At 44.5% G+C, this 26,685-nt stretch overlaps 1 protein-coding gene and 5 non-coding genes across 6 annotated transcripts; 1 reads left to right on the forward strand and 5 right to left on the reverse strand.

Annotated features, from left to right (window-relative positions):
• Positions 1-1,349: 1,349 nt before the first annotated feature.
• LOC121395275 lies at positions 1,350-1,468 on the reverse strand. Its single transcript, XR_005962379.1, has one exon. It is a non-coding gene; the product is annotated as a 5S ribosomal RNA (ribosomal RNA).
• Positions 1,469-4,305: 2,837 nt separating this feature from the next.
• Positions 4,306-4,424, reverse strand: LOC121395286. Its single transcript, XR_005962383.1, has one exon. It is a non-coding gene; the product is annotated as a 5S ribosomal RNA (ribosomal RNA).
• Positions 4,425-7,056: 2,632 nt separating this feature from the next.
• Positions 7,057-7,175, reverse strand: LOC121395277. Its single transcript, XR_005962381.1, has one exon. It is a non-coding gene; the product is annotated as a 5S ribosomal RNA (ribosomal RNA).
• Positions 7,176-9,515: 2,340 nt separating this feature from the next.
• On the reverse strand, positions 9,516-9,634 carry LOC121395297. Its single transcript, XR_005962388.1, has one exon. It is a non-coding gene; the product is annotated as a 5S ribosomal RNA (ribosomal RNA).
• Positions 9,635-11,950: 2,316 nt separating this feature from the next.
• On the reverse strand, positions 11,951-12,069 carry LOC121395308. The gene has a single exon (XR_005962399.1). It is a non-coding gene; the product is annotated as a 5S ribosomal RNA (ribosomal RNA).
• Positions 12,070-13,774: 1,705 nt separating this feature from the next.
• cyhr1.S (cysteine/histidine-rich 1 S homeolog) lies at positions 13,775-24,683 on the forward strand. The gene is given in 4 exon segments (NM_001127677.1): positions 13,775-14,087; positions 19,069-19,307; positions 20,800-21,011; positions 24,162-24,683. Coding segments are annotated over 4 exon segments (1,098 nt in total). The 5' UTR covers positions 13,775-13,832; the 3' UTR covers positions 24,554-24,683.
• The last annotated feature ends 2,002 nt before the right edge of the window (positions 24,684-26,685 follow it).

Below are 26,685 nucleotides of genomic sequence, written 5' to 3' on the forward strand. Positions count from 1 at the left end.
GAGGCACATTTATCAAGGGTAAAATTTCGAATTTATGTGAGTTTTTTTAAAATTCCCATAAACTCACATGAACTCTAAATTTATTATAAAAATCAAAATTTTTATACTCGGGTGAATAGGATTGACCCAAAAACTCAAATCGAATTCGATCAGAATTCGATTCGAATTTTAAAAACTCGATTACAGTATTTTTATCAGGAAAAAAATTGAATGTCAGGAAGGCTTCAAACAACTCCAAATTGATCCCTGGATGTCTCCCATTGACTTTAATAGCAATTCTGCAGGTTTTAGGTGGCGAATAGTCAAATTTGAGTTCTTAAAGGGCCATGATAAATCTCGAAAATCGAATTATAATTTTTTGAAAAACTCAAATCTAATTTGAATAACTCCCTAGTCAAAGTTGACAGTGTTGACCATAAAAAAACTCGGAAAAAAAATGTAGTCACTGACTTCTACATCCAAATAATGTTGCCCCGAGGGGAAACTCCTTCTGCTCAAAGCCTGAGCCCAGTCCTTCATAAATGTTGGGGTCTGTGGGCGACACCAGTCTGTGGGTGAGTAGGAAACAGATTTCCTGTCGCCAGATACATCACCCTCAGCCATGTTTGTATCCCAGCTAAGCCTGTGAGTAAAGTCTCTGAGATCAGATCCACATCCAGATCCCCTACAGCAGGGACCTTTATATCATGTCTCTCTCTGCCCCCCTCATTATCTGCAGCTCCATGTGATTCCCGTTCCTGTAGGACAGTGAGTGGATCTGCCATGTTGCACAGCTCCTCAATGTGACGGATCTTCCTGGACAGCTCGTCCTTCTTTATTTCCAGCTGCTCCATCAGATCAGTGAGTGTGAGTGAGAGCTTCTCTTTCTGGCTGGAGATGTCACTCAGGAGTTGCGTTACCACAACTGCAGGGAAACACTACATTATATTTTAATTACTTTAAAACACTTTCATTTTCTCATGAATGTTCTTTTAAATGTGGAGAAATCCAGCTTTTTCCCTCCTCTCATCGACCCACTGACACCCCCTCCCCCACTTCTGATATTAAGGGTCTCGTCCTTTTTTTTCCTTTTAACGTTTCACGTATTTATACAATAATTTAGTATTCCTGTGACTCCTGACTGCAATGCTATTTCCGTGAGTACTTTAGCCTGTGGGCTAGCCTTTCCCAGCTGATATATTGCAGAGATGCCCTTGTCTAACAAAGTTTGCACGTGTAAAATTCAGAGTTTTCGTGGCTCCCTTCTAGGATTGTCTGTGCAACACCAGCTCCTGCAGCTTTGTGGCTGTTCCAGGAATGAAAATCATAGAGGAGACTGCCCCCTGCTGGTCACAATATCAAAGTGCAAAAGCCTACGACACCTGGTATTCCCAGGCGGTCTCCCATCCAAGTACTAACCCGGCCCGACCCTGCTTGGCTTCCGAGATCAGACGAGATCGGGCACTTTCAGGGTGGTGTGGCCGTAGGCGATGAAGAGTTGACTTTTCCTCCTCTTTTGCTTCAGGTGTAGCAGAGATCTGATCTGAACTGAATGTGCAGCTTCTCTGTAAGTGAGGACAGACTCACCAACCTCTGTGTGACCAGTAACTTGGTTGCTTTATAGAACTCAGTATAAAGACTTCAGTATAACGTGTGTAACAGGACGTTTCATAGAGATTATACACAGGAACAGGAAGAATAAAACACTCAGGGTTACAGGTCAAACATGACATCACATTGCTAAGCAACCATAGACCCTCCCTGCATTAAAGGAATTGTTCAGTGTGAAAATAAAAATAAATAGGCTGTACAATATAAAAAATGTATCTAATATAGTTAGTTAGCCAAAAATGTAATGTATAAAGGCTGGAGTGAGTGGATGTGTAACATAATAGCCAGAACACTACTTCCTGCTTTTCAGCTCTCTAACTCTGAGTTAGTCAGTGACTATAAGGGAGGCCACATGGGACATAACTGTTCAGTGAGTTTGTAATTGATCCTCAGCATTCAGCTCAGATTCAAGTCTCTGATTGGTTACTGCCTGGTAACCAATCAGTGGAAAGCAAGAGAGCTGAAAAGCAGGAAGTAGTGTTCTGGCTATTATGTTACACATCCAGTCACTCCAGCCTTTATACATTACATTTTTGCCTAACTAACTATATTAGAAATATTTTTTATTGTGCACAGTCTATTTACCCAGTTTTTATTTTTACACTGAACTATTCCTTTAAGTAACATCCACTGGAACAATCTCTTGTTGTTTTCCAACACCCCTTCTGAACAGTATGGAGATTATTTCACAAGATTCATTCTTTCAATCAGTTTCTCAAAATGATCCTTGGCCAATGGTTGGGTTAATGCGTCTGCAACCACAGTCTCTGTTGGACAATTCTGCTATTCAATGATGCCCTGATCTTGAGAGTCCCTCAGAAGGTGACATTTCACATCAATGTGTTTCATACGCTGGTTCACCTTTTCTGTTTGTAACAACTTATTACATCTTTGGTTGTCTTCCAATAGTAGGGTTGGTTCATGTATTTCCATAAGTCCATCAAGAGTTGATGGAACCAGATAACTTCTTGACAAGCTTGTGCTGCAGCAACATATTCAGCTTCTGTTGATGATAAGGCTACTGTGGCTTGTTTTCTACTGGTCCAACATATGGTGACTTTTCCAAGTTGAAACAAAAATGCTGTAGTTGACTTGTGATCTTTTACATCACCTGCCCAGTCTGCGTCTACATAACCAGTTGACTTTGCTATGTGTACTGCTGGCAACTTCAAACTCTTATTGATAGTCCCTTTCAGGTATTTTATAATACGTTTTACTGCATTCCAATCTCGCTGATGTGAATGTGCAGCTTCTCAGTAAGTGAGGACAGACACTGTCAGACTTCTGTGTATTCTCTCTATGAAACGTCCTGTTACACACGTTATACTGAAGTCTTTATACTGAGTTCTATAAAGCAACCAAGTTACTGGTCACACAGAGGTTGTGAGTCTGTCCTCACTTACAGAGAAGCTGCACATTCAGTTCAGATCAGATCTCTGCTAACACCCCGTACAACCTTCTATTTCCCAGGAAAAACAAACCTTCACCCTGCTGCTTTCCATCCTCCATCCCTTTCACCCCTTTACTTACACCTCTCTGTACTCTCTCCCCCTCACTAATATCCTTCTTAAGGTCTGGAGCACAAAACTCACCCCAAAATCCAGGTCTTACCAGGGACCAACAAAGAGCTCAAAATTAGGCTTTTGCCCTACCACCACCTAATGCCCAGTTATACCTACTTTATTTGCTTTGGTAGCCGCTGAATGACAATGCCTAGAATTGAATAACTTATTATCTACAACCCCCCCCCAGAGCCTTCTCATCTAAGGATACCACTTGAATGAAACGCTTTAGCAAAGTCTAAGCACATCACATCCACCACTATCCCAGAGTCAAGGTTCCTGCTCACCTCGTTTGTCATTTGGTGAGATCTGTTACGCATAAAACGACGCTGGCCCAGACTCATTAGCCATTTTGATGTTCCATGTAGTCCAGTACCTCCTCACTTATTACTCCTTCCGAAATCTTTCCTGCCACTGAAGTCAGACAAACAGGCCTGTTGTTTTCAGGCCCGGGATGGGATCTCTTTTTGCAGCCCATTGGCCATGGGCCAGTCTCTCGGCACCATACCAGAAATCATTGTGTCATGAAAAATTAAGAAAAGAGGTTTAGCAGTCACAGCGTTTCTAAGTTCGATCAGTACCCCGCATGAACGCAGTCCAATCCCAGACATGAGTTTACCTTTACGCACTTGAGTCTCCCTTGAGTCACCTCCCAAGCGACCTGCACATCACTAGTTATTTCATTTGAATTGAGTTGATTGTAAAAGAATCCCTTGTTAGCCATTTCCCTTGTTAGCCGTTTCCTTCTCCATTGTGTAGACAGAGGCAATTGTGAGAAATTCAGCTTTTTCCCTCCTCTCATTGACTCACTGGCACCCCCCCTCCCCCACTCCCGATGTTAAGGGTCCCACCTCTTTTTATCTTTTTTTTCCTTTTAAAGTTTTATTTATTTATACAATAATTTAGTATTCCTGTGACTCCTGGCTGCAATGCCATTTCCGTGAGTACTTTAGCCTGTGGGCTAGCCTTTCCCAGCTGATATATTGCAGAGATGCCCTTGTCTGGCAAAGTTTGCACGTGTAAAATTCAGCGTTTTCGTGGCTCCCTTCTAGGATTGTCTGTGCAACACCAGCTCCTGCAGCTTTGTGGCTGTTCCAGGAATGAAAATCATAGAGGAGACTGCCCCCTGCTGGTCACAATATCAAAGTGCAAAAGCCTACGACACCTGGTATTCCCAGGCGGTCTCCCATCCAAGTACTAACCCGGCCCGACCCTGCTTGGCTTCCGAGATCAGACGAGATCGGGCACTTTCAGGGTGGTGTGGCCGTAGGCGATGAAGAGTTGACTTTTCCTCCTCTTTTGCTTCAGGTGTAGCAGAGATCTGATCTGAACTGAATGTGCAGCTTCTCTGTAAGTGAGGACAGACTCACCAACCTCTGTGTGACCAGTAACTTGGTTGCTTTATAGAACTCAGTATAAAGACTTCAGTATAACGTGTGTAACAGGACGTTTCATAGAGATTATACACAGGAACAGGAAGAATAAAACACACAGGGTTACAGGTCAAACATGACAACACAATGCTAAGCAACAATAGACCCTCCCTGCATTAAAGGAATTGTTCAGTGTAAAAATAAAAACTGGGTAAATAGATAGGATGTGCAATATAAATAATGTATCTAATACAGTTAATTAGCCAAAAATTTAATGTATAAAGGCTGGAGTGAGTGGATGTGTAACATAATAGCCAGAACACTACTTCCTGCTTTTCAGCTCTCTTGCTTTCCACTGATTGGTTACCAGGCAGTAACCAATCAGAGACTTGGGAGGGCACATGGGACATAACTGTTGCTTTTGCATCTGAGCTGAATGCTGAGGATCAATTACAAACTCACTGAACAGTTATGTCCCATGTGGCCCCCCTTATAGTCACTGACTAACTCAGAGTTAGAGAGCTGAAAAACAGGAAGTAGTGTTCTGGCTATTATGTTACACATCCACTCACTCCAGCCTTTATACATTACATTTTTGCCTAACTAACTATATTAGTTTCTCAAAATGGTCCTTGGCCAATGGTTGGGTTAATGCGTCTGCATCCACAGTCTCTGTTGGACAATTCTGCAATTCAATGATGCCCTGATCTTGAGAGTCCCTCAAAAGGTGACATTTCACATCAATGTGTTTCATACGCTGGTTCACCTTTTCTGTTTGTAACAACTTAATAGATCTTTGGTTGTCTTCCAATAGTAGGGTTGGTTCATGTATTTCCATAAGTCCATCAAGAGTTGATGGAACCAGATAACTTCTTGACAAGCTTGTGCTGCAACAACATATTCAGCTTCTGTTGATGATAAGGCTACTGTGGCTTGTTTTCTACTGGTCCAACATATGGTGACTTTTCCAAGTTGAAACAAAAATCCTAGTTGACTTGTGATCTTTTACATCACCTGCCCAGTCTGCGTCTACATAACCAGTTGACTTTGCTATGTGTACTGCTGGCAACTTCAACTTCTTATTGATAGTCCCTTTCAGGTATTTTATAATACGTTTTACTGCATTCCAATCTCGCTGATGTGAATGTGCAGCTTCTCAGTAAGTGAGGACAGACACTGTCAGACTTCTGTGTATTCTCTCTATGAAACGTCCTGTTACACACGTTATACTGAAGTCTTTATACTGAGTTCTATAAAGCAACCAAGTTAGTGGTCACACAGAGGTTGTGAGTCTGTCCTCACTTACAGAGAAGCTGCACATTCAGTTCAGATCAGATCTCTGCTAACACCCCGTACAACCTTCTATTTCCCAGGAAAAACAAACCTTCACCCTGCTGCTTTCCATCCTCCATCCCTTTCACCCCTTTACTTACACCTCTCTGTACTCTCTCCCCCTCACTAATATCCTTCTTAAGGTCTGGAGCACAAAACTCACCCCAAAATCCAGGTCTTACCAGGGACCAACAAAGAGCTCAAAATTAGGCTTTTGCCCTACCACCACCTAATGCCCAGTTATACCTACTTGATACCACTTGAATGAAACGCTTTAGCAAAGTCTAAGCACATCACATCCACCACTATCCCAGAGTCAAGGTTCCTGCTCACCTCGTTTGTCGTTTGGTGAGATCTGTTACGCATAAAACGACGCTGGCCCAGACTCATTAGCCATTTTTATGTTCCATGTAGTCCAGTACCTCCTCACTTATTACTCCTTCCGAAATCTTTCCTGCCACTGAAGTCAGACAAACAGGCCTGTTGTTTTCAGGCCCAGGATGGGATCTCTTTTTGCACCCCATTGGCCATGGGCCAGTCTCTCGGCACCATGCCAGAAATCATTGTCTCATGAAAAATTAAGAAAAGAGGTTTAGCAGTCACAGCGTTTCTAAGTTCGATCAGTACCCCGCATGAACGCAGTCCAATCCCAGACATGAGTTTACCTTTACGCACTTGAGTCTCCCTTGAGTCACCTCCCAAGCGACCTGCACATCACTAGTTATTTCATTTGAATTGAGTTGATTGTAAAAGAATCCCTTGTTAGCCATTTCCCTTGTTAGCCGTTTCCTTCTCCATTGTGTAGACAGAGGCAATTGTGAGAAATTCAGCTTTTTCCCTCCTCTCATTGACTCACTGGCACCCCCCCTCCCCCACTCCCGATGTTAAGGGTCCCACCGCTTTTTATCTTTTTTTTCCTTTTAAAGTTTTATTTATTTATAAAATAATTTAGTATTCCTGTGACTCCTGGCTGCAATGCCATTTCCGTGAGTACTTTAGCCTGTGGGCTAGCCTTTCCCAGCTGATATATTGCAGAGATGCCCTTGTCTAACAAAGTTTGCACGTGTAAAATTCAGCGTTTTCGTGGCTCCCTTCTAGAATTGTCTGTGCAACACCAGCTCCGGCAGCTTTGTGGCTGTTCCAGGAATGAAAATCATAGAGGAGACTGCCCCCTGCTGGTCACAATATCAAAGTGCAAAAGCCTACGACACCTGGTATTCCCAGGCGGTCTCCCATCCAAGTACTAACCAGGCCCGACCCTGCTTGGCTTCTGAGATCAGACGAGATCGGGCACTTTCAGGGTGGTGTGGCCGTAGGCGATGAATAACAGACTTTTGCTCCTCTCGTGCTTCAGTGTTGCCGCCCACCTTCTCCTCGTACCACCTTCTATTTCCCAGGGAAAACAAACTCAACTTTCACAGTCTATCCTGCTGCTTTCCATCCTCCACCCCTTTCACCCCTTTACTTACACCTCTCTGTACTCTCTCCCCCTCACTAATATCCTTCTTAAGGTCTGGAGCACAAAACTCACCCCACAATCCAGGTCTAACCAGGGACCAACAAAGAGACAAAATGATATTAATTTCATTTGTTCTTTTATTCATCTTCAAGTCTCTCCTTCTCACCACTGCCTAGTTGCTAGGGTAAACTGGACCCTGGCAACCAGAATGCTGCTGAAATCAAATTCTAATGACACAAACTAAGGGAAGAATTTAGGGACAATTTAATCCTAGTGGCACAAACTAAATCAGATGCACCCATACTTTACATGAGTGATGTGAGATCTACTATTAGTAATGATGTCCCATTATGATCTAACATCCATAAAAGCATTGTGTTCCATGGAAAATATTACTTAAATACAGATTTATGAGAAAATCCATATTGTTATACTTCACTATTGAAATAATTCTCTGAATGAAAAGAATGAAACAGGAGGGTGATATAAACAAGCTGTTTGTTGACAAAGTCTTGAGATCTACTGATCATCAACTAAAGATCTACTGATCCACATCTACCTGACACTCCTGAACTAAGGGAAGCATCTAGGGACAATCTAATCCTAATCGTGCCACTAAGGGAAGGAGCGAGAGTAGGGTGATTAGAGGAATGAGGGGTTGGGTGAGTAGGAGAATGAGGGGGTTGGGTGAGTAGGAGGATGAGGGGGTTGGGTGAGTAGAGGAATGAGGGGTTGGGTGAGTAGAGGAATGAGGGGTTGGGGTGAGTAGAGGAATGAGGGGGTTGGGTGAGAAGAGGAATGAAGAGTTGGGTGAGTAGAAGAATGAGGGGATGGGTGAGTAGAGGAATGAGGGGTTGGGTGAGTAGAGGAATGAGGGTTGGGTGAGAAAAGGGTGAGTAGAGGAATGAGGAGTTGGGTGAGTAGAGGAATGAGGGAGTTGGGTGAGTAGAGGAATGGGGGGTTGGGTGAGTAGAGGAATAAGGGGTTGGGTGAGTAGAGGAATGAGGAGTTGGGTGAGTAGAGGAATGAAGAGTTGGGTGAATAGAAGAATGAGGGGATGGGTGAGTAGAGGAATGAGGGGTTGGGTGAGTAGAGGAATGAGGGGTTGGGTGAGTAGAGGAATGAGGGGTTGGGTGAGAAAAGGGTGAGTAGAGGAATGAGGAGTTGGGTGAGTAGAGGAATGAGGGAGTTGGGTGAGTAGAGGAATGGGGGGTTGGGTGAGTAGAGGAATGAGGGGTTCGGTGAGTAGAGGAATGAGGATTTGGGTGAGTAGAGGAATGAGGGGTTGGGTGAGTAGAGGAATGAGGATTTGGGTGAGTAGAGGAATGAGGGGAGTGGGGTGAGTAGAGGAATGAGGAGTTGGGTGAGTAGAGGAATGAGGGGTTGGGTGAGTAGAGGCATGAGGGGTTGGGTGAGTAGAGGAATGAGGGGTTGGGTGAGTGGAGGAATAAAGGGGTTGGGGTGAGTAGAGGAATGAGGGGGTTGGGTGAGTAGAAGATGAGGGGTTGGTGTGAGTAGAGGAATGAGGGGGTTGGGTGAGTAGAAGATGAGGGGTTGGGGTGAGTAGAGGAATGAGGGGTAGGGTGAGTAGAGGAATGAGGGGTTGGGTGAATAGAGGAATGAGGGGTTGGTGAGAAAAGGAATGAGGAGTTGGGTGAGTAGAGGAATGAGGGGTTGGGTGAGTAGAGGAATGAGGGGTTGGGTGAGTAGAGGAATGAGGGGTTGGGTGAGTAGAGGAATGAGGGGTTGGGTGAGTGGAGTACCCCGCATGAACGCCGTCCAATCCCAGACATGAGTTTACCTTTACGCACTTGAGTCTCCCTTGAGTCACCTCCCAAGCGACCTGCACATCACTAGTTATTTCATTCGAATTGGGTTGATTGTAAAAGAATCCCACCTCTTTTTATTTATTTTTTCCTTTTAAAGTTTTATTTATTTATACAATAATTTAGTATTCCTGTGACTCCTGGCTGCAATGCTATTTCCGTGAGTACTTTAGCCTGTGGGCTAGCCTTTCCCAGCTGATATATTGCAGAGATGCCCTTGTCTGGCAAAGTTTGCACGTGTAAAATTCAGCGTTTTCGTGGCTCCCTTCTAGGATTGTCTGTGCAACACCAGCTCCTGCAGCTTTGTGGCTGTTCCAGGAATGAAAATCATAGAGGAGACTGCCCCCTGCTGGTCACAATATCAAAGTGCAAAAGCCTACGACACCTGGTATTCCCAGGCGGTCTCCCATCCAAGTACTAACCAGGCCCGACCCTGCTTGGCTTCCGAGATCAGACGAGATCGGGCACTTTCAGGGTGGTGTGGCCGTAGGCGATGAATAACAGACTTTTGCTCCTCTCGTGCTTCAGTGTTGCCGCCCACCTTCTCCTCGTACCACCTTCTATTTCCCAGGGAAAACAAACTCAACTTTCACAGTCTATCCTGCTGCTTTCCATCCTCCACCCCTTTCACCCCTTTACTTACACCTCTCTGTACTCTCTCCCCCTCACTAATATCCTTCTTAAGGTCTGGAGCACAAAATTCACCCCAAAATCCAGGTCTAACCAGGGACCAACAAAGAGACAAAATGATATTAATTTCATTTGTTCTTTTATTCATCTTCCAGTCTCTCCTTCTCACCACTGCCTAGTTGCTAGGGTAAACTGGACCCTGGCAACCAGAATGCTGCTGAAATCAAATTCTAATGACACAAACTAAGGGAAGAATTTAGGGACAATTTAATCCTAGTGGCACAAACTAAATCAGATGCACCCATACTTTACATGAGTGATGTGAGATCTACTATTAGTAATGATGTCCCATTATGATCTACATCCATAAAAGCATTGTGTTCCATGGAAAATATTACTTAAATACAGATTTATGAGAAAATCCATATTGTTATACTTCACTATTGAAATAATTCTCTGAATGAAAAGAATGAAACAGGAGGGTGATATAAACAAGCTGTTTGTTGACAAAGTCTTGAGATCTACTGATCATCAACTAAAGATCTACTGATCCACATCTACCTGACACTCCTGAACTAAGGGAAGCATCTAGGGACAATCTAATCCTAATCGTGCCAACTAAGGGAAGGAGCGAGAGTAGGGTGATTAGAGGAATGAGGGGTTGGGTGAGTAGGAGAATGAGGGGGTTGGGTGAGTAGGAGGATGAGGGGGTTGGGTGAGTAGAGGAATGAGGGGTTGGGTGAGTAGAGGAATGAGGGGTTGGGGTGAGTAGAGGAATGAGGGGGTTGGGTGAGAAGAGGAATGAAGAGTTGGGTGAGTAGAAGAATGAGGGGATGGGTGAGTAGAGGAATGAGGGGTTGGGTGAGTAGAGGAATGAGGGTTGGGTGAGAAAAGGGTGAGTAGAGGAATGAGGAGTTGGGTGAGTAGAGGAATGAGGGAGTTGGGTGAGTAGAGGAATGGGGGGTTGGGTGAGTAGAGGAATAAGGGGTTGGGTGAGTAGAGGAATGAGGAGTTGGGTGAGTAGAGGAATGAAGAGTTGGGTGAATAGAAGAATGAGGGGATGGGTGAGTAGAGGAATGAGGGGTTGGGTGAGTAGAGGAATGAGGGGTTGGGTGAGTAGAGGAATGAGGGGTTGGGTGAGAAAAGGGTGAGTAGAGGAATGAGGAGTTGGGTGAGTAGAGGAATGAGGGAGTTGGGTGAGTAGAGGAATGGGGGGTTGGGTGAGTAGAGGAATGAGGGGTTCGGTGAGTAGAGGAATGAGGATTTGGGTGAGTAGAGGAATGAGGGGTTGGGTGAGTAGAGGAATGAGGATTTGGGTGAGTAGAGGAATGAGGGGAGTGGGGTGAGTAGAGGAATGAGGAGTTGGGTGAGTAGAGGAATGAGGGGTTGGGTGAGTAGAGGCATGAGGGGTTGGGTGAGTAGAGGAATGAGGGGTTGGGTGAGTGGAGGAATAAAGGGGTTGGGGTGAGTAGAGGAATGAGGGGGTTGGGTGAGTAGAAGATGAGGGGTTGGTGTGAGTAGAGGAATGAGGGGGTTGGGTGAGTAGAAGATGAGGGGTTGGGGTGAGTAGAGGAATGAGGGGTAGGGTGAGTAGAGGAATGAGGGGTTGGGTGAATAGAGGAATGAGGGGTTGGTGAGAAAAGGAATGAGGAGTTGGGTGAGTAGAGGAATGAGGGGTTGGGTGAGTAGAGGAATGAGGGGTTGGGTGAGTAGAGGAATGAGGGGTTGGGTGAGTGGAGTACCCCGCATGAACGCCGTCCAATCCCAGACATGAGTTTACCTTTACGCACTTGAGTCTCCCTTGAGTCACCTCCCAAGCGACCTGCACATCACTAGTTATTTCATTCGAATTGGGTTGATTGTAAAAGAATCCCACCTCTTTTTATTTATTTTTTCCTTTTAAAGTTTTATTTATTTATACAATAATTTAGTATTCCTGTGACTCCTGGCTGCAATGCTATTTCCGTGAGTACTTTAGCCTGTGGGCTAGCCTTTCCCAGCTGATATATTGCAGAGATGCCCTTGTCTGGCAAAGTTTGCACGTGTAAAATTCAGCGTTTTCGTGGCTCCCTTCTAGGATTGTCTGTGCAACACCAGCTCCTGCAGCTTTGTGGCTGTTCCAGGAATGAAAATCATAGAGGAGACTGCCCCCTGCTGGTCACAATATCAAAGTGCAAAAGCCTACGACACCTGGTATTCCCAGGCGGTCTCCCATCCAAGTACTAACCAGGCCCGACCCTGCTTGGCTTCCGAGATCAGACGAGATCGGGCACTTTCAGGGTGGTGTGGCCGTAGGCGATGAATAACAGACTTTTGCTCCTCTTGTGCTTCAGTGTTGCCGCCCACCTTCTCCTCGTACCACCTTCTATTTCCCAGGGAAAACAAACTCAACTTTCACAGTCTATCCTGCTGCTTTCCATCCTCCACCCCTTTCACCCCTTTACTTACACCTCTCTGTACTCTCTCCCCCTCACTAATATCCTTCTTAAGGTCTGGAGCACAAAATTCACCCCAAAATCCAGGTCTAACCAGGGACCAACAAAGAGACAAAATGATATTAATTTCATTTGTTCTTTTATTCATCTTCCAGTCTCTCCTTCTCACCACTGCCTAGTTGCTAGGGTAAACTGGACCCTGGCAACCAGAATGCTGCTGAAATCAAATTCTAATGACACAAACTAAGGGAAGAATTTAGGGACAATTTAATCCTAGTGGCACAAACTAAATCAGATGCACCCATACTTTACATGAGTGATGTGAGATCTACTATTAGTAATGATGTCCCATTATGATCTACATCCATAAAAGCATTGTGTTCCATGGAAAATATTACTTAAATACAGATTTATGAGAAAATCCATATTGTTATACTTCACTATTGAAATAATTCTCTGAATGAAAAGAATGAAACAGGAGGGTGATATAAACAAGCTGTTTGTTGACAAAGTCTTGAGATCTACTGATCATCAACTAAAGATCTACTGATCCACATCTACCTGACACTCCTGAACTAAGGGAAGCATCTAGGGACAATCTAATCCTAATCGTGCCAACTAAGGGAAGGAGCGAGAGTAGGGTGATTAGAGGAATGAGGGGTTGGGTGAGTAGGAGAATGAGGGGGTTGGGTGAGTAGGAGGATGAGGGGGTTGGGTGAGTAGAGGAATGAGGGGTTGGGTGAGTAGAGGAATGAGGGGTTGGGGTGAGTAGAGGAATGAGGGGGTTGGGTGAGAAGAGGAATGAAGAGTTGGGTGAGTAGAAGAATGAGGGGATGGGTGAGTAGAGGAATGAGGGGTTGGGTGAGTAGAGGAATGAGGGTTGGGTGAGAAAAGGGTGAGTAGAGGAATGAGGAGTTGGGTGAGAAAAGGGTGAGTAGAGGAATGAGGGTTGGGTGAGAAAAGGGTGAGTAGAGGAATGAGGGTTGGGTGAGAAAAGGGTGAGTAGAGGAATGAGGAGTTGGGTGAGTAGAGGAATGAGGGAGTTGGGTGAGTAGAGGAATGGGGGGTTGGGTGAGTAGAGGAATAAGGGGTTGGGTGAGTAGAGGAATGAGGAGTTGGGTGAGTAGAGGAATGAAGAGTTGGGTGAATAGAAGAATGAGGGGATGGGTGAGTAGAGGAATGAGGGGTTGGGTGAGTAGAGGAATGAGGGGATTGGGGTGAGTAGATGAATGAAGGAGTTGGGTGAGTAGAGGAATGAGGGGTTGGGTGAGTAGAGGAATGAGGGGATTGGGGTGAGTAGATGAATGAAGGAGTTGGGTGAGTAGAGGAATGAGGGGTTGGGTGAGTAGAGGAATGAGGGGTTTGGCGAGTAGAGGAGTTGGGTGAGTAGAGGAATGAGGGGATTGGGGTGAGTAGAGGAATGAGGGGAGACGAGATATTGGAGAGAACTACAGCTGTTGCCCACCAGAAATATGGCGGCAGTGACGTTCCGAGTAGAGCGCAGCGTCTCCGCAGGGTCAGTCACATGACAGTGACGTTGCGCGGGGGGCGGTACCGCTGCAGAGAGCTGAGGAGAGGAGGCAAGATGTCGGCTGCGGGTTTCTGAGCGGAGCCCAATAAACGAGATGTCTGAAGAGCGGGAGGCACCGGGGCCACTGGCCTCCTCCTCGGCGGGTCTGGGAGCGGAAGTGGGGCAGGAGGAAGTCCCCGGGGGAGCGGGTCCGGCTCGGCTGTTGTTACTCCCCTCAGACTCGGACGGGCCGCCCAAGAAGCGACTGCGCTCAGAGGCCGAGCCCGGGAGTGTCCGGCTGGAGGAGAGACTGTACTCGGTGCTGTGCTGTGCCGTCTGCCTGGACCTGCCCAAAGCCTCTGTGTATCAGGTGAGGAGCCAGAGCTGCCTGGTCCCGCCCACACGGTTCTGTCCTTTTGGTACCGCCCTATAAGGGGCACAAACCTGTCACACTTTGTCCCGCCCACCCAGGGGCAACGACTAACTGTTGTCTCTGCTGCTCTCTCCTTGTGCCCTTAGTGCCCCACCCTCTTCATAGAGTCACTTCCGTTCTGTCACACCTGGTACCGCCCACACGGAGCCCCACACTGTTACTGTAATGGCTGCTGTCCCCAGAGTGACCGGTTACAGCCACTGTCTCGCTACTGCGCATGTGTGAGTGTCAGGGCTCTGATTCAGGATAAAGGGATGGAGGTGGGATGAATGAGGCCTGGGTGGGCCCTGCCAGACTGTGGCCATCCTGATATACACACATTATATATATATATACACTTCAGTTGGACTTGCCCTTTAGTCTGCACAGAGCTGGTGTAACTGGGCGTTATTGGCAGCAGTGCCGCTTGGCTACTCCATGTCACATGACCTTGGTGGCATCACAAGGGACCTGCGTCTGCTGTTGCTTCACGGGCTCCACTTGGTGTCTGCGATCCTGTTGTGCTGCTCTTGTCTTTTCTAGACACCACCCCTGCAATCTCCTTACTCTATGTTAGCTGGGGCTATTGGCTGTAGGTGCATCAACAGGGACATGACAGCTTCCCACCCCCCCAAACAATTTATCAATGTGAGTGAGGGGCCCAGCACCGGACTGAGAATTAAAATAGGCCCTGGTATTTCAGGTACACAGAGGCCCAAACAGCCCCCACCAGCCCACTAAATACTGACTTTCTATAGAACCTTATAGCAGCCCCTCTGGCATTTGCCAGAACTCACAGATTGCCAGTCCGGGCCTGGAGGGGCCGAATTCTCCAATTCCCTCCATTCTGTGTCAGACTGACAGTTGCGCCATATCCAGCTCAGTAACAGGAGTGTGGCCCTCTCAGCTCCACCAGTTTGAGTGGTACAAGCCAGCACTGGGCAACAATGGCTTTAGCCTCACGTTATACAACCGAGAGCAAGTTGCCCTAACTGCCGGTTGCCCAAATGTGCCTAAGGCTCCCAGTCTCTCTTGCCCTTGGGGGGTAACAACACTTGTATTTGCCCAGTCCGACTGTCACTGGATAAAAAGGCAAGAGCCAATCACAAGCAGCGTGAGAAAACACCAATGGTAGAGGAGTATTAAGAGCTCCGTGAAATATAAACCAATAAAAACATGACAATATCAGGTGACGGCACAAACTGTCAGCTTTACTTTTTCTTTAGATTTATTCCCCCCTTGTCCATTAGAATCCTGGCAGGTGGCAGTTGTATAGTGAGTGTTGCCGGATCTTGTGTATTGTGCCGTGTGTGTGACAGTTGCACGTCACATGTTTCCCACCCCTCTCTGGGGCTCAGCATGAGTGCCTCTCAGTGGCAGTATTTAGGGGCCCAGCCTGGCATATTAGGGACACAAACTAAAGACACCACAGTGTTTTTCTCCCAGCCCCCACCTGTTAGATGTTTGTAGTAAGAGGAGGCGCAAGGGCAGGTGTTGGTGTCAGTTTTCTGCCCCCCTTTATGGGGCTGTTACATGAGCAGAGGGAGGATTATTGGAGAGATGTCAGGATTCATCCCATCCCCCTTCCCTCCTGCCGCCCTGTAAAGAAAAGACATTTGTACTGCAGGGGCCCCTGGTCTGGCTCTAACCAGCATCACCTTCCCTAACCTGCTTGTGTGTTTGGCCTCAGCTGCACTCTCATTGGCTGCTCTCTCATGTCATGTGATCTGCTAGGAACGACTGGAATGTGGATTAGGATTTAGATCAGAGCTCAGATTCCCCGGGACTGGGACAGAGGATTGGGGCCTGCCTGTAGCTGGGAATTCTGGATTATAACTCCCAGGGGACTTCACCTCAGTCACTGACATTTTAGGGAGAAGCACCCCCTCGCCCCCAAAGTGTTACAGCAACATAAACTCAAACCCTATATAATAACAGCAGGGAATTAACCCCACTGTCCCTACAGGCTGAGTTATACAGGGAACTCTGAGTATCACTCATGTATTATAAGGGATAATGTACCCCCTACTGTAAATGATAAGGATATTAGAAGTCACTAAAGGCACAAGGCTGCAGGCTGAGTTATACAGGGAACTCTGAGTATCACTCATGTATTATAAGGGATAATGTATCCCCTACTGTAAATGATAAGGATATTAGAAGTCACTGAGGGGTTGTTCTGTGACCATATAAAGGCACAAGGCTGCAGGCTGAGTTATACAGGGAACTCTGAGTATCACTCATGTATTATAAGGGATAATGTACCCCCTACTGTAAATGATAAGGATATTAGAAGTCACTAAAGGCACAAGGCTGCAGGCTGAGTTATACAGGGAACTCTGAGTATCACTCATGTATTATAAGGGATAATGTATCCCCTACTGTAAATGATAAGGATATTAGAAGTCACTGAGGGGTTGTTCTGTGACCATATAAAGGCACAAGGCTGCAGGCTGAGTTATACAGGGAACTCTGAGTATCACTCATGTATTATAAGAGATAATGTACCCCCTACTGTAAATGATAAGGATATTAGAAGTCACTGAGGGGTTGTTCTGTGACCATATAAAGACACAAGGCTGCAGGCTGAGTTATACAGGGAACTCTGAGTATCACTCATGTATTATAAGGGATAATGTACCCCCTACTGTAAATGATAAGGATATTAGAAGTCACTGAGGGGTTGTTCTGTGACCATATAAAGGCACAAGGCTGCAGGCTGAGTTATACAGGGAACTCTGAGTATCACTCATGTATTATAAGGGATAATGTACCCCCTACTGTAAATGATAAGGATATTAGAAGTCACTGAGGGGTTGTTCTGTGACCATATAAAGACACAAGGCTGCAGGCTGAGTTATACAGGGAACTCTGAGTATCACTCATGTATTATAAGGGATAATGTACCCCCTACTGTAAATGATAAGGATATAAGAAGTCACTGAGGGGTATTATAAGGGATAATGTACCCCCTACTGTAAATGATAAGGATATTAGAAGTCACTGAGGGGTTGTTCTGTGACCATATAAAGGCACAAGGCTGCAGGCTGAGTTATACAGGGAACTCTGAGTATCACTCATGTATTATAAGGGATAATGTACCCCCTACTGTAAATGATAAGGATATTAGAAGTCACTGAGGGGTTGTTCTGTGACCATATAAAGGCACAAGGCTGCAGGCTGAGTTATACAGGGAACTGTGAGTATCACTCATGTATTATAAGGGATAATGTACCCCCTACTGTAAATGATAAGGATATTAGAAGTCACTGAGGGGTTGTTCTGTGACCATATAAAGGCACAAGGCTGCAGGCTGAGTTATACAGGGAACTCTGAGTATCACTCATGTATTATAAGGGATAATGTACCCCCTACTGTAAATGATAAGGATATTAGAAGTCACTATTAGTACATGGTGTATAATACACACACATCATTTGTGCATTACAGTAACACTTTGTGCATGTGTATAATTAATCACACAAGTATCAGTAGAGTTCTGGGGTACATGTGTAAGAGAAGAAGTGTTCCCCCCTCCCAGATTGTTATAAGTATGTGTTTCATCTGTATTGACAGTAACAGGTGGGCTGGGCTGAGGGGCTGCAGGCAGGGGGTCTGAATATCGGAGGAGAGGGCTGAGACTTTGCTTTCTGCTTCCAAGAGGGAGAAAGAGGAAAGTGTGTCCTTCTTGGGGAATCATTGGCTTCTGGTGCATAATCCCTTTAATCTGATTATTTGTGCCATTATAGGAGGAAGGATCCCATTAGGAACGACTGACAGCGCCACCTGTTGTGATGTGTGTGCGTTGCAGTATGTTTCTCGCCTCCGTTACAATAACACCACACAAATGTCCTTTTCCAAACACACAAGCTTTTCCCACTCTCATGTTTTCTCTCCAACTCCAGACCGGCTTTCACTGGGTTCTGTTTGAGAAATGGCTTCTTTCTTGCCCCCCGTAAATAACTAGGGTGAAACTTGGTGTTTTACTGGTCTGATTGCTAAAAATCATGCCAATGTTATAACAGAGAAGAAAGATACAAATATGGGAAGGCTGATATTTTTACTGAAAAAAGATGACAACCCTACTTACAGTGGTACAGGCCAGCGTTATGCAAAGCTTTCCATAGGTTGATCCAAACATAATATGACATAGGGGGCTCGTAGCATCACAGTGAGGGGCTGCTTTTCATAGGACGGAAGAATGCTGGCAATTCTTGCAAATGAACCACATTAAAACTCAAACTCTAGGTACCATAGTCATCCCAAGTGCAATGATCCCAAACCTGAGGTAGTCATCCCAAACATATGTAACACTGGAGAATCAAAACAAAGAATGAATGCCCTATAACTGCCAATCACAGCCCTACCTGATAACTGTGTCATCTGACCAACCAGGAGCAAATCTGCAAGAAGAATGGGCCCAGATCCCTACTACACAGTGCAAAGATAGTGCCTACTTACCCCTGAAAGGCTTAGAGCTGTAAAAGATGGAGTGAATGATTGTAACCAAAGAATACAAACACATACAGTAGGTGCTATAAGTCTGTAGGGTGACACTGTTAGCTCCCTCTACATGAGGGTCACTTTAAATGACAAACGAGTTAACTAGACCTTCCCCTTAAATTGATAATGCACAGTGTCGTATTATGGAATAAGTCCCTGCTGGCTATGGATCTCACCAAATCACAATTCTCTGTTCTAACGTAATACTCCTTTTTATGCACCCCTTAAAGCTACCGGTCACCACTTCCCACATTTTTAGAATTGGATCTGGGCAGAAGCTTTTAAAGAGAAGTTACAGTGATACTGTCCAGACCAGGAACCTATGGAGTATGTTGAGTTTACAGGCTAAATGTTGGTTCCTATGTAGACTGTCTTATATTGAAGTGGATGGACACCCGTGGCTAGACTTCCCTTATTTCCCTTCTCTATTCTGCAGTGCACTAATGGGCACCTCATGTGCGCCGGCTGCTTTATCCACCTCCTGGCAGATGCTCGGCTTAAGGAAGAGCAGGCCACTTGCCCTAACTGCCGCTGTGAGATTAGTAAAAGTTTGTGCTGCAGGAATCTGGCCGTGGAGAAGGCCATCAGTGAGCTGCCATCAGATTGTGGCTTCTGCCTAAAGCAGTTTCCCCGTTCTTTGCTGGAAAGGCACAAGAAGGAGGAGTGTCAGGACAGGTAATGTAGCCACCTGCATGACAAGGTCTAGTATCTAAGTATGTGCTCCTATACACACCCTCCTCTATATCTTACACTCCACAATAGATGCTATGGTTAAAGGGATACTGTCATGGGAAAAAAAAATTTTTTCATAATGAATCCGTTAATAGAGCTGCTCCAGCAGAATTCTGCACTGAAATCCATTTCTCAAAAGAACAAACAGATTTTTTTATATTCAAATTTGAAATCTGACATGGGGCTAGACATATTGTCAATTTCCCAGCTGTCCCAAGTCATGTGACTTGTGCTCTGATAAACTTCAAATCACTCTTTACTGCTGTACTGCAAGTTGGACTGATATCACCCCCTCCCTTTTCCCCCCAGCAGCCTAACAAAAGAACAATGGGAAGGTAACCAGATAGCAGCTCCCTAACACAAGATAACAGCTGCCTGGTAGATCTAAGAACAACACTCAATAGTAAAATCCAGGTCCCACTGAGACACATTCAGTTACATTGAGAAGGAAAAACAGCAGCCTGCCAGAAAGCATTTCTCTCCTAAAGTGCAGGCACAAGTCACATGACCAGGGGCAGCTGGGAAACTGACAATATGTCTAGGCCCATGTCAGATTTCAAAATTGAATATAAAAATATCAGTTTGCTCTTTTGAGAAATGGATTTCAGTGCAGAATTCTGCTAGAGCAGCACTATTAACTGATTCATTTTGAAAAAAAAAAATTTTCCCATGACAATATCCCTGTAAGTTTGCTAGGTCAACAGCAGTCTTTTCTGATCTGCAAATAATGGTTGGTTAAAGATGATTCAGGAGGATAACTGGTTGGTTTGAGATGGAAAGACAGATAGAGGTGGTGGATATGAATAGGGAGGTGGTGATGGACTAGCAAAGGAAGAATACATATAGATTAGTCAGTGGAAACAAAACTTTATTGGTGTGGATGGATATGTGGGGTTAATATAGGGGGTGGAAGACTAGATAGAGACAAAGGTCAATGGAGAAGGAAGATTGAATTGCAATGGAATGAGGGACAGGAGTTGTTTGAGTTGATGGAGATGGAAGGGGAGATGATACTGAATTACAATAAATGACTAGTTGAATGTTGAAGGCATATGGTAAGGTGTGACTATATACTGTAGATCAAGATGAATGGAAGAGTGCAGTGGGGTGGATAGGTGGGTGCTTGCTGAGAAAAGGTGCAGGGTGATTGGTAATTTCTACAGAGTAAAATGCAAGGTGTAGAGAAGATGCCATGAATGGGTGACGCTATAAGGATGTATGCAAATAAAAGGCTCAGAGACACAGATGAGTAGACTGAGGTAGAAAGGTGGATGGAAACAATTGAATGTAGGTGTAGGTGGATATGATGAAAGGGAATAGAGAAATGCAAGAGTGGAGAAGTGAATATTGACTGGGAAGTTCCTGCACCTAAAAGCTTCCCACTGGCTCAGCATTAACACAAGCCCCTAAAACTCCCTGTCATTTCTTCTTGCAGGGTAACTCAATGCAAGTACAAAAGGATCGGGTGCCCATGGCAGGGCCCATATCATGAGCTGACAGTGCATGAGTCTGAATGCTGCCACCCTACTAAAACTGGCAATGAGCTGATGGAGATCTTGGATGAGATGGACCAAACGCACAAGAAAGAGATGCAGTTGTACAACAGTATCTTTAGCCTGTTGAGCTTTGAGAAGATCGGTTACACAGGTAAGGCCTCAGCCCCATCCATGTTGGCTAACTACAGATGCTTATGTGTTGTCCTTGGGGCTGTCACTAATCTGTGGGAGAGCTTGCTACACAATATGCAACTGTTCTTTGTGTATATATATCACTCTTGTGCTTTCTAGGTACCAATAAGGATCTAATTATCACACTAAGGAACAGCGTGCGCCGGAAGAGCTTGCTAACTTTGTGGGTAGTTAAACCATCTTGACCAATGTTGTATTGAAGAGGGTCACCTACAAAAGTCTGGCAGCTGTCACTGAGAATCAGCTGCTGATCTTTATCAAGTGACCCTCCATGATCAGCTTCCTTGATCACTCGCCTTTCTCTGTACGTGTTTGGAAGATACTGTTAGGAGAGATGTTTAATCATCATCTTTTATCTCCATATTTATTTTCCTTCAGTGGTGAGATGTGGGTGGGTTGAAAGTGTTTTTGTTGTTCTTTGATATTAAGAACCAGGATTCAGAAGAAGATGGAGAGAGATATCTCATGTATAAGCAGGAGTGGTTTCCATTTAATGCAGGGTAAGAGGGGAAAGAGCGAGCTCCTCTCCACTACCCTATTCCCTTCACCAACCCTTCTCCTTGATTGGCGACAGTTTTGGATTACGAAGTCCTATCATCTTGATCTTTCTGGTGGGAGGTAAGGCAGCATTGTTTCATCTTGTGATCAGTATTGCTACAGCTTGTTTACCAACACGGGCGGTTCTACTTGCGCTGCAGGCCATTCCTTTCACTCTACTTTCTCCTCTAGTAACATAGGAACATAGGAAGTTACCTGCTTCAGAAATATATATGTTGCCTAAGAATAGCTAGAAATTGCTGGATTGTCTCTATCTCTTTGGAGTGAGTTCTCCTTTTATAAGCGGATGTGCTTCTTCTGCAGCTTCTGCCTTTGAATGGTTCCTAAATAACCTCATTTTTCTCCCAGTCCCTGTTGGACACAATCCTTAGTAACTTCTCAGCTAAGCTCTACTTTGCTGGCTGTGCCTGCCACTGATCAGATGAATAACGTCCTTGAAAAAACATCTTGATTTTGGTACTTTAAGCCTTGGGGTGTGTTATTGGCTTTTGTAATATGGCAGCTTCCTTTCCATTGAACGATTAGGCGTATGTCTGAGTGACTGAGGGTGTTGTGATGAGGTTTGCTGTGCAAAATGATTTAATCAGATGGCACATCACCTGTCTGTGCTAGGAACGTACCAGGTAAGTACTTATAGGCCGCTAATTTTGTAGGATGTCTTGCTCAGGTTACCATATAATTCAACTACAAACAAGTGCAACTGTACGTTTTCCCCCCCTTTACTATGGACTTCATTTTCTAGTTGTGAATTTGAGGGGGGAGATGGGCAAGTCATTCCGTTGGGCATGTGATGTAGAGACTGTACATGTGGGTTCGTGGTATTATTACAGCTCATAATCACGTATGTAAATGTGTTTGACCTTCTTTCTCTGAACTCAAGACTTGCTCAGTGATCTTGCAAATGCTTCCATGTATATTCTGATGGACTGGTTCCTTTGGGATTGTCTCTGTTTTATCAGTCAAACCTGTACCTGCATTTACTAGCTGTGTATCACCAAGTTGGAATAAAATGGCTTTATTCTTTAAAATAATCTGTGTGTGTGTTCTTACAAAATCCCTCTTCCAGGTACTGATATCTGTACCTAAGTGTAGTCCCTAATCATCAGATAATTAAAGCCTTAGCTGTCACGTGAAGTGGCTATATGAAAACGGGATGCAAGATCAACAGTCTGATAACGTGTTCTTCTTTGGTCTGGTCAGTCCGGCTACAGATACCTATGAACAAAATTAGGAAGGAGGTTCTGCTTAAGAAAAGCCGCAACAGATTGGATGCTGCGCTCTCTGGTACCATAGGAGAGCTTTACATTGTGCTCAGGGCAGTTTGTAGGATAACTGTAGGGACAATTCAGGCTAATGCCACAGTGATTAGCATATCTTTAAAGGGGTGGTTCACCTTAAAGTTAACTTTTAGCATATTATAGAAAGGCCAATTCTAAGCACATTTTCAATTGGTCTTCAATATTATTATTTTAAATTTGGCTTTTTCTTCTGACTCTCCAGCTTTTAAATGGGGGTCACTGACCCCATCTAAAAACAAATTTATTGTTATTGATACTTTTCTTTCCTCATATTTCTATCCAGGCCTCTCCTATTCGTATTCCAGTATCTTATTCATATCAATGCATGGTTGCTACGGTTATTTGGACCCTAGCAACCAAATTGCAAACTATATAAAAAGCTAAATAACTCAAAAACCACAAGTAATAAAAAATGAAAACCAATTGCAAATTATCTTAGAATATCCCTCTCTACATCATACTAACAGGTTAACTCAAAGGTTACCAACCCCTTTCAATTCAAGGTTATGCCACCAGACATTTGGTAGGGTAGCTGTAGATTAAGTTTAGGGTAATGCTACAGAACAGTTGGTAGGGTAGGAATCTATTTGCTCTTAAGTTTTTAGGGCCATTCAGTGCCACAGGACATCTGTTAGAGAACTGGAGTCTGTCGCATGATTGTACAAACCTGAACTCATCTATTTGGTCAAGTTCCATTGGGTAATGAATTTATCAGACTGGCATGAAAATGACATCCATGTTGCAAGAACTTTATTGAGCTGCTGCTTATATGCCCACCATCCATCAAGAACTAAGTGAATTCCTCACTATTTTTATTTGCCTTCGAGTCAGGGCATACAAAGTCTCTTCATCTACTGCAAGAAATGCTGTTCTATTCATGTAGCCAGGTTGTACCAGAATAACAAGGATGAGCCTGTAGGGCTGACTAATGCCCCATTCCACCCAGATTCTGTGTCTTGTTTCCTATTGCTTGTAATGGGATCCATGATAAGTATTTTTGCTCCCATCCAGCACGGGAACGACTCCTCTTTATTAACTTGTACTGCTCATGCTTATCAAATGAAGTTAGATTGTCCATCTTTCCCCTCTTTAAGAAAGTATAAATCCTTGTGAGGGAAACCAATGCAGGAGCGGCCAGAACAACGGACGGTGCAGGTAATGTGGTGTTGTAGTGGGTGCGTGCCATGATCTGTTCCGACACTAACTGTGTTTCTGTTTTTTTTTTCTCTTTTCCTTCCTTCTGTTTGCTACAGAGGTACAGTTCCGCCCTTACAGAACCGATGACTTCATTACCCGTCTGTACTACGAGACACCGCGCTTCACCGTTCTCAATCAGACCTGGGTGCTTAAGGCTCGTGTTAATGATTCTGAGAGGAACCCCAATTTGTCATGCAAGCGTACCCTATCCTTCCAACTCATCCTAAAGAGCAAAGTCAACTCCCCCATGGAGTGTTCCTTCTTACTTCTCAAAGGCCCTTATGACGATGTCAAAATACACCCCGTCATCTACCAATTTGTGTTCACCAATGAGAACAACGAGACTGAGTATGTGCCGCTGCCCATCATAGACTCTGTGGAATGTAACAAACTGCTGGCTGCAAAGAACATCAACCTCCGGCTCTTTATATTCCAGATCCAAAAGTAACAAGCTACTGCCCTGCAGAACCATACATACCTCAGCCGGCTCCCTGTGTCTCCACTTGGAAGGATTCGTTCTATTGGCTTGGACTATTTCTTTTCTTGCTTTAGACTAAAGGCATACTGTATGAAGATTAGTTGGAAAATGTTTCTTTTGTGTTGTTTTGTAATTTTAAATTGATTCATTTACATTTTTGTGTGCTTCTATAAGCAAGGGGCGTGTTCCGAGTTTGCAGGATGAGCAGCGTATCTATCTTTTCCCCATTTTCATATTTCTTTTTTGTGTAAATCCTTTGTTCTGTGCTGCTCTCCTCCCACTGGTGCCTCTTCTAACCCCCTTTCCTTCTTTGCTTTGACCAGACCATTTTTGTCTTGCTCATTGCTGCACTTCTTTTCTTGCCTTTGACTTGGTCTCCTCCTCCTCTTCTTGGCATGCTATCAGCTCTGCTTCTTCCCAGCTAGACCCATTATACACTTCTTTCCCTGCTCCTCTCAGCTTGTTTTCTTTCATGTGTCGCTTGCTCTTGGCATGCTCTACTTACCTCTTTTCTATTTTCATATTGTTCATGTTGATTTGAGTGTCGTGTACCTTTTCTGTTCCTCAGCCTCCATTTCCTATATCTGATTTCTCATTTTGTTTGTGTGCTTTCCTCTGCACGTTTCTTCCATTAGTATGGTACCACCTTCTCTCCATCTTCCTGGCTGTACTGCTTTACTACTTTTAACATATAAACCACCTGTTTTTATATTTACTTTCGTTTATATTTATTTTAATTCCCTCTCTTGTTTTATTTCCGGTGAATCCTTCTTCATCTGGTTTCTTCCACTGGCCTTAACACTGCTGTTAGATGCTGCACCAAATTGCCCTTCTTATAGAGGAAGTGGTTTTAGAAAAGTGAAATAGTGTTCGTACATCTAATCCGGGTGTCAGTGGAAAGTGGTTCCTCAGATACAGAAGTTGTGTAGAGATACCTCAGCTTAGTGACTACATGCGACCATTGCTTGTTGCTCTTCACCGCCATTAGGTAGATGACCTCCTTAGCTTTTCTGACTATTTATTATTTTATCATGAACGATAAGTCTTTTAATTCTGCAGACAAACACAAAAGGGTGTTGCATGGAATAGAGTAAGCATCCAGCTTTCCAGAAACATCCCTCTGGGTGGGGTCTGTATAAAGCTGTACAATATAAGGTGATTTTCTTCCAACCCCATGTTTGGTGTTATTTGATTTATTCTTTACTTGGAGTAGAGGAATGAGGAGCAAAGAGTGTTAATGCAGATTCTGCCTGTTATTGTTATGTGAAGACACACACAAAACAGGAATTTGTCTGCGTAATGTAATGGGCAGTGCTAGCGGACAGGCTTTGGCAAGCAGTGTTATGAATGCACATGGCTGGTGGCATTGGCTGAACGCCCCAGTTGTACATTAGTCGTGTTCCCAGGAGTGTTGCGTATGAGGTTTAATGTCAGTGAGGCTACCATCACTGAAGTGATCACCCTGATGTCAAACAATGGGAAATATGCCTTATAAGCTCATTTATAACTGTTGTCTGGAGAAATATAGGGAAGCCGTTACTGCCCTAACACTAAAGCCCAAATGTATCAGAAGTATCTGTTCATGGGTAAATTGACTTGAATGCTCCATGTAATGGTTACTGATCGGTTCTAAGCCAGGCATAGCCGACGTATTCATGAAGGTTGCTGGAGATGACGGCAAAGCACAGGGTGACGCTACTTAGCTGGGAGAGGGTTACCCAGTTTTAATTTGACTGACTGTAGCACCACCTTAGCTGAAGTGAATGGATATCAGTGCATTCATGCTATGCCTGTAGGTCTGTCTATGTTTATTTTTATTGCTGAAACATTAAATTCTTTCATGCACACCATTCCCTGTGCCAATCTGTGTGTTTATTGCACATTGGTTCTGTTAGAATTGTCACTCTTGTGCAGACGCCCTTATTGTAAGTAGGGATGCACCGAATGCAGGATTCAGTTCGGGATTTGGCCAAGATTCTGCTTTTTTTCAGCAGGATTCAGATTTGGCCAAACCCCAGCTGCCTGGCTGTACCAAATCCAAAAAATCACGTGACTTTGTGACGAACAAGGAAGTCAACATTTTTTTTCAACTGAATGCTGCA

Source organism: Xenopus laevis, chromosome 6S (assembly GCF_017654675.1).
Source record: "Xenopus laevis strain J_2021 chromosome 6S, Xenopus_laevis_v10.1, whole genome shotgun sequence".
In the NCBI taxonomy this organism is placed as follows: Eukaryota; Metazoa; Chordata; class Amphibia; order Anura; family Pipidae; genus Xenopus; species Xenopus laevis.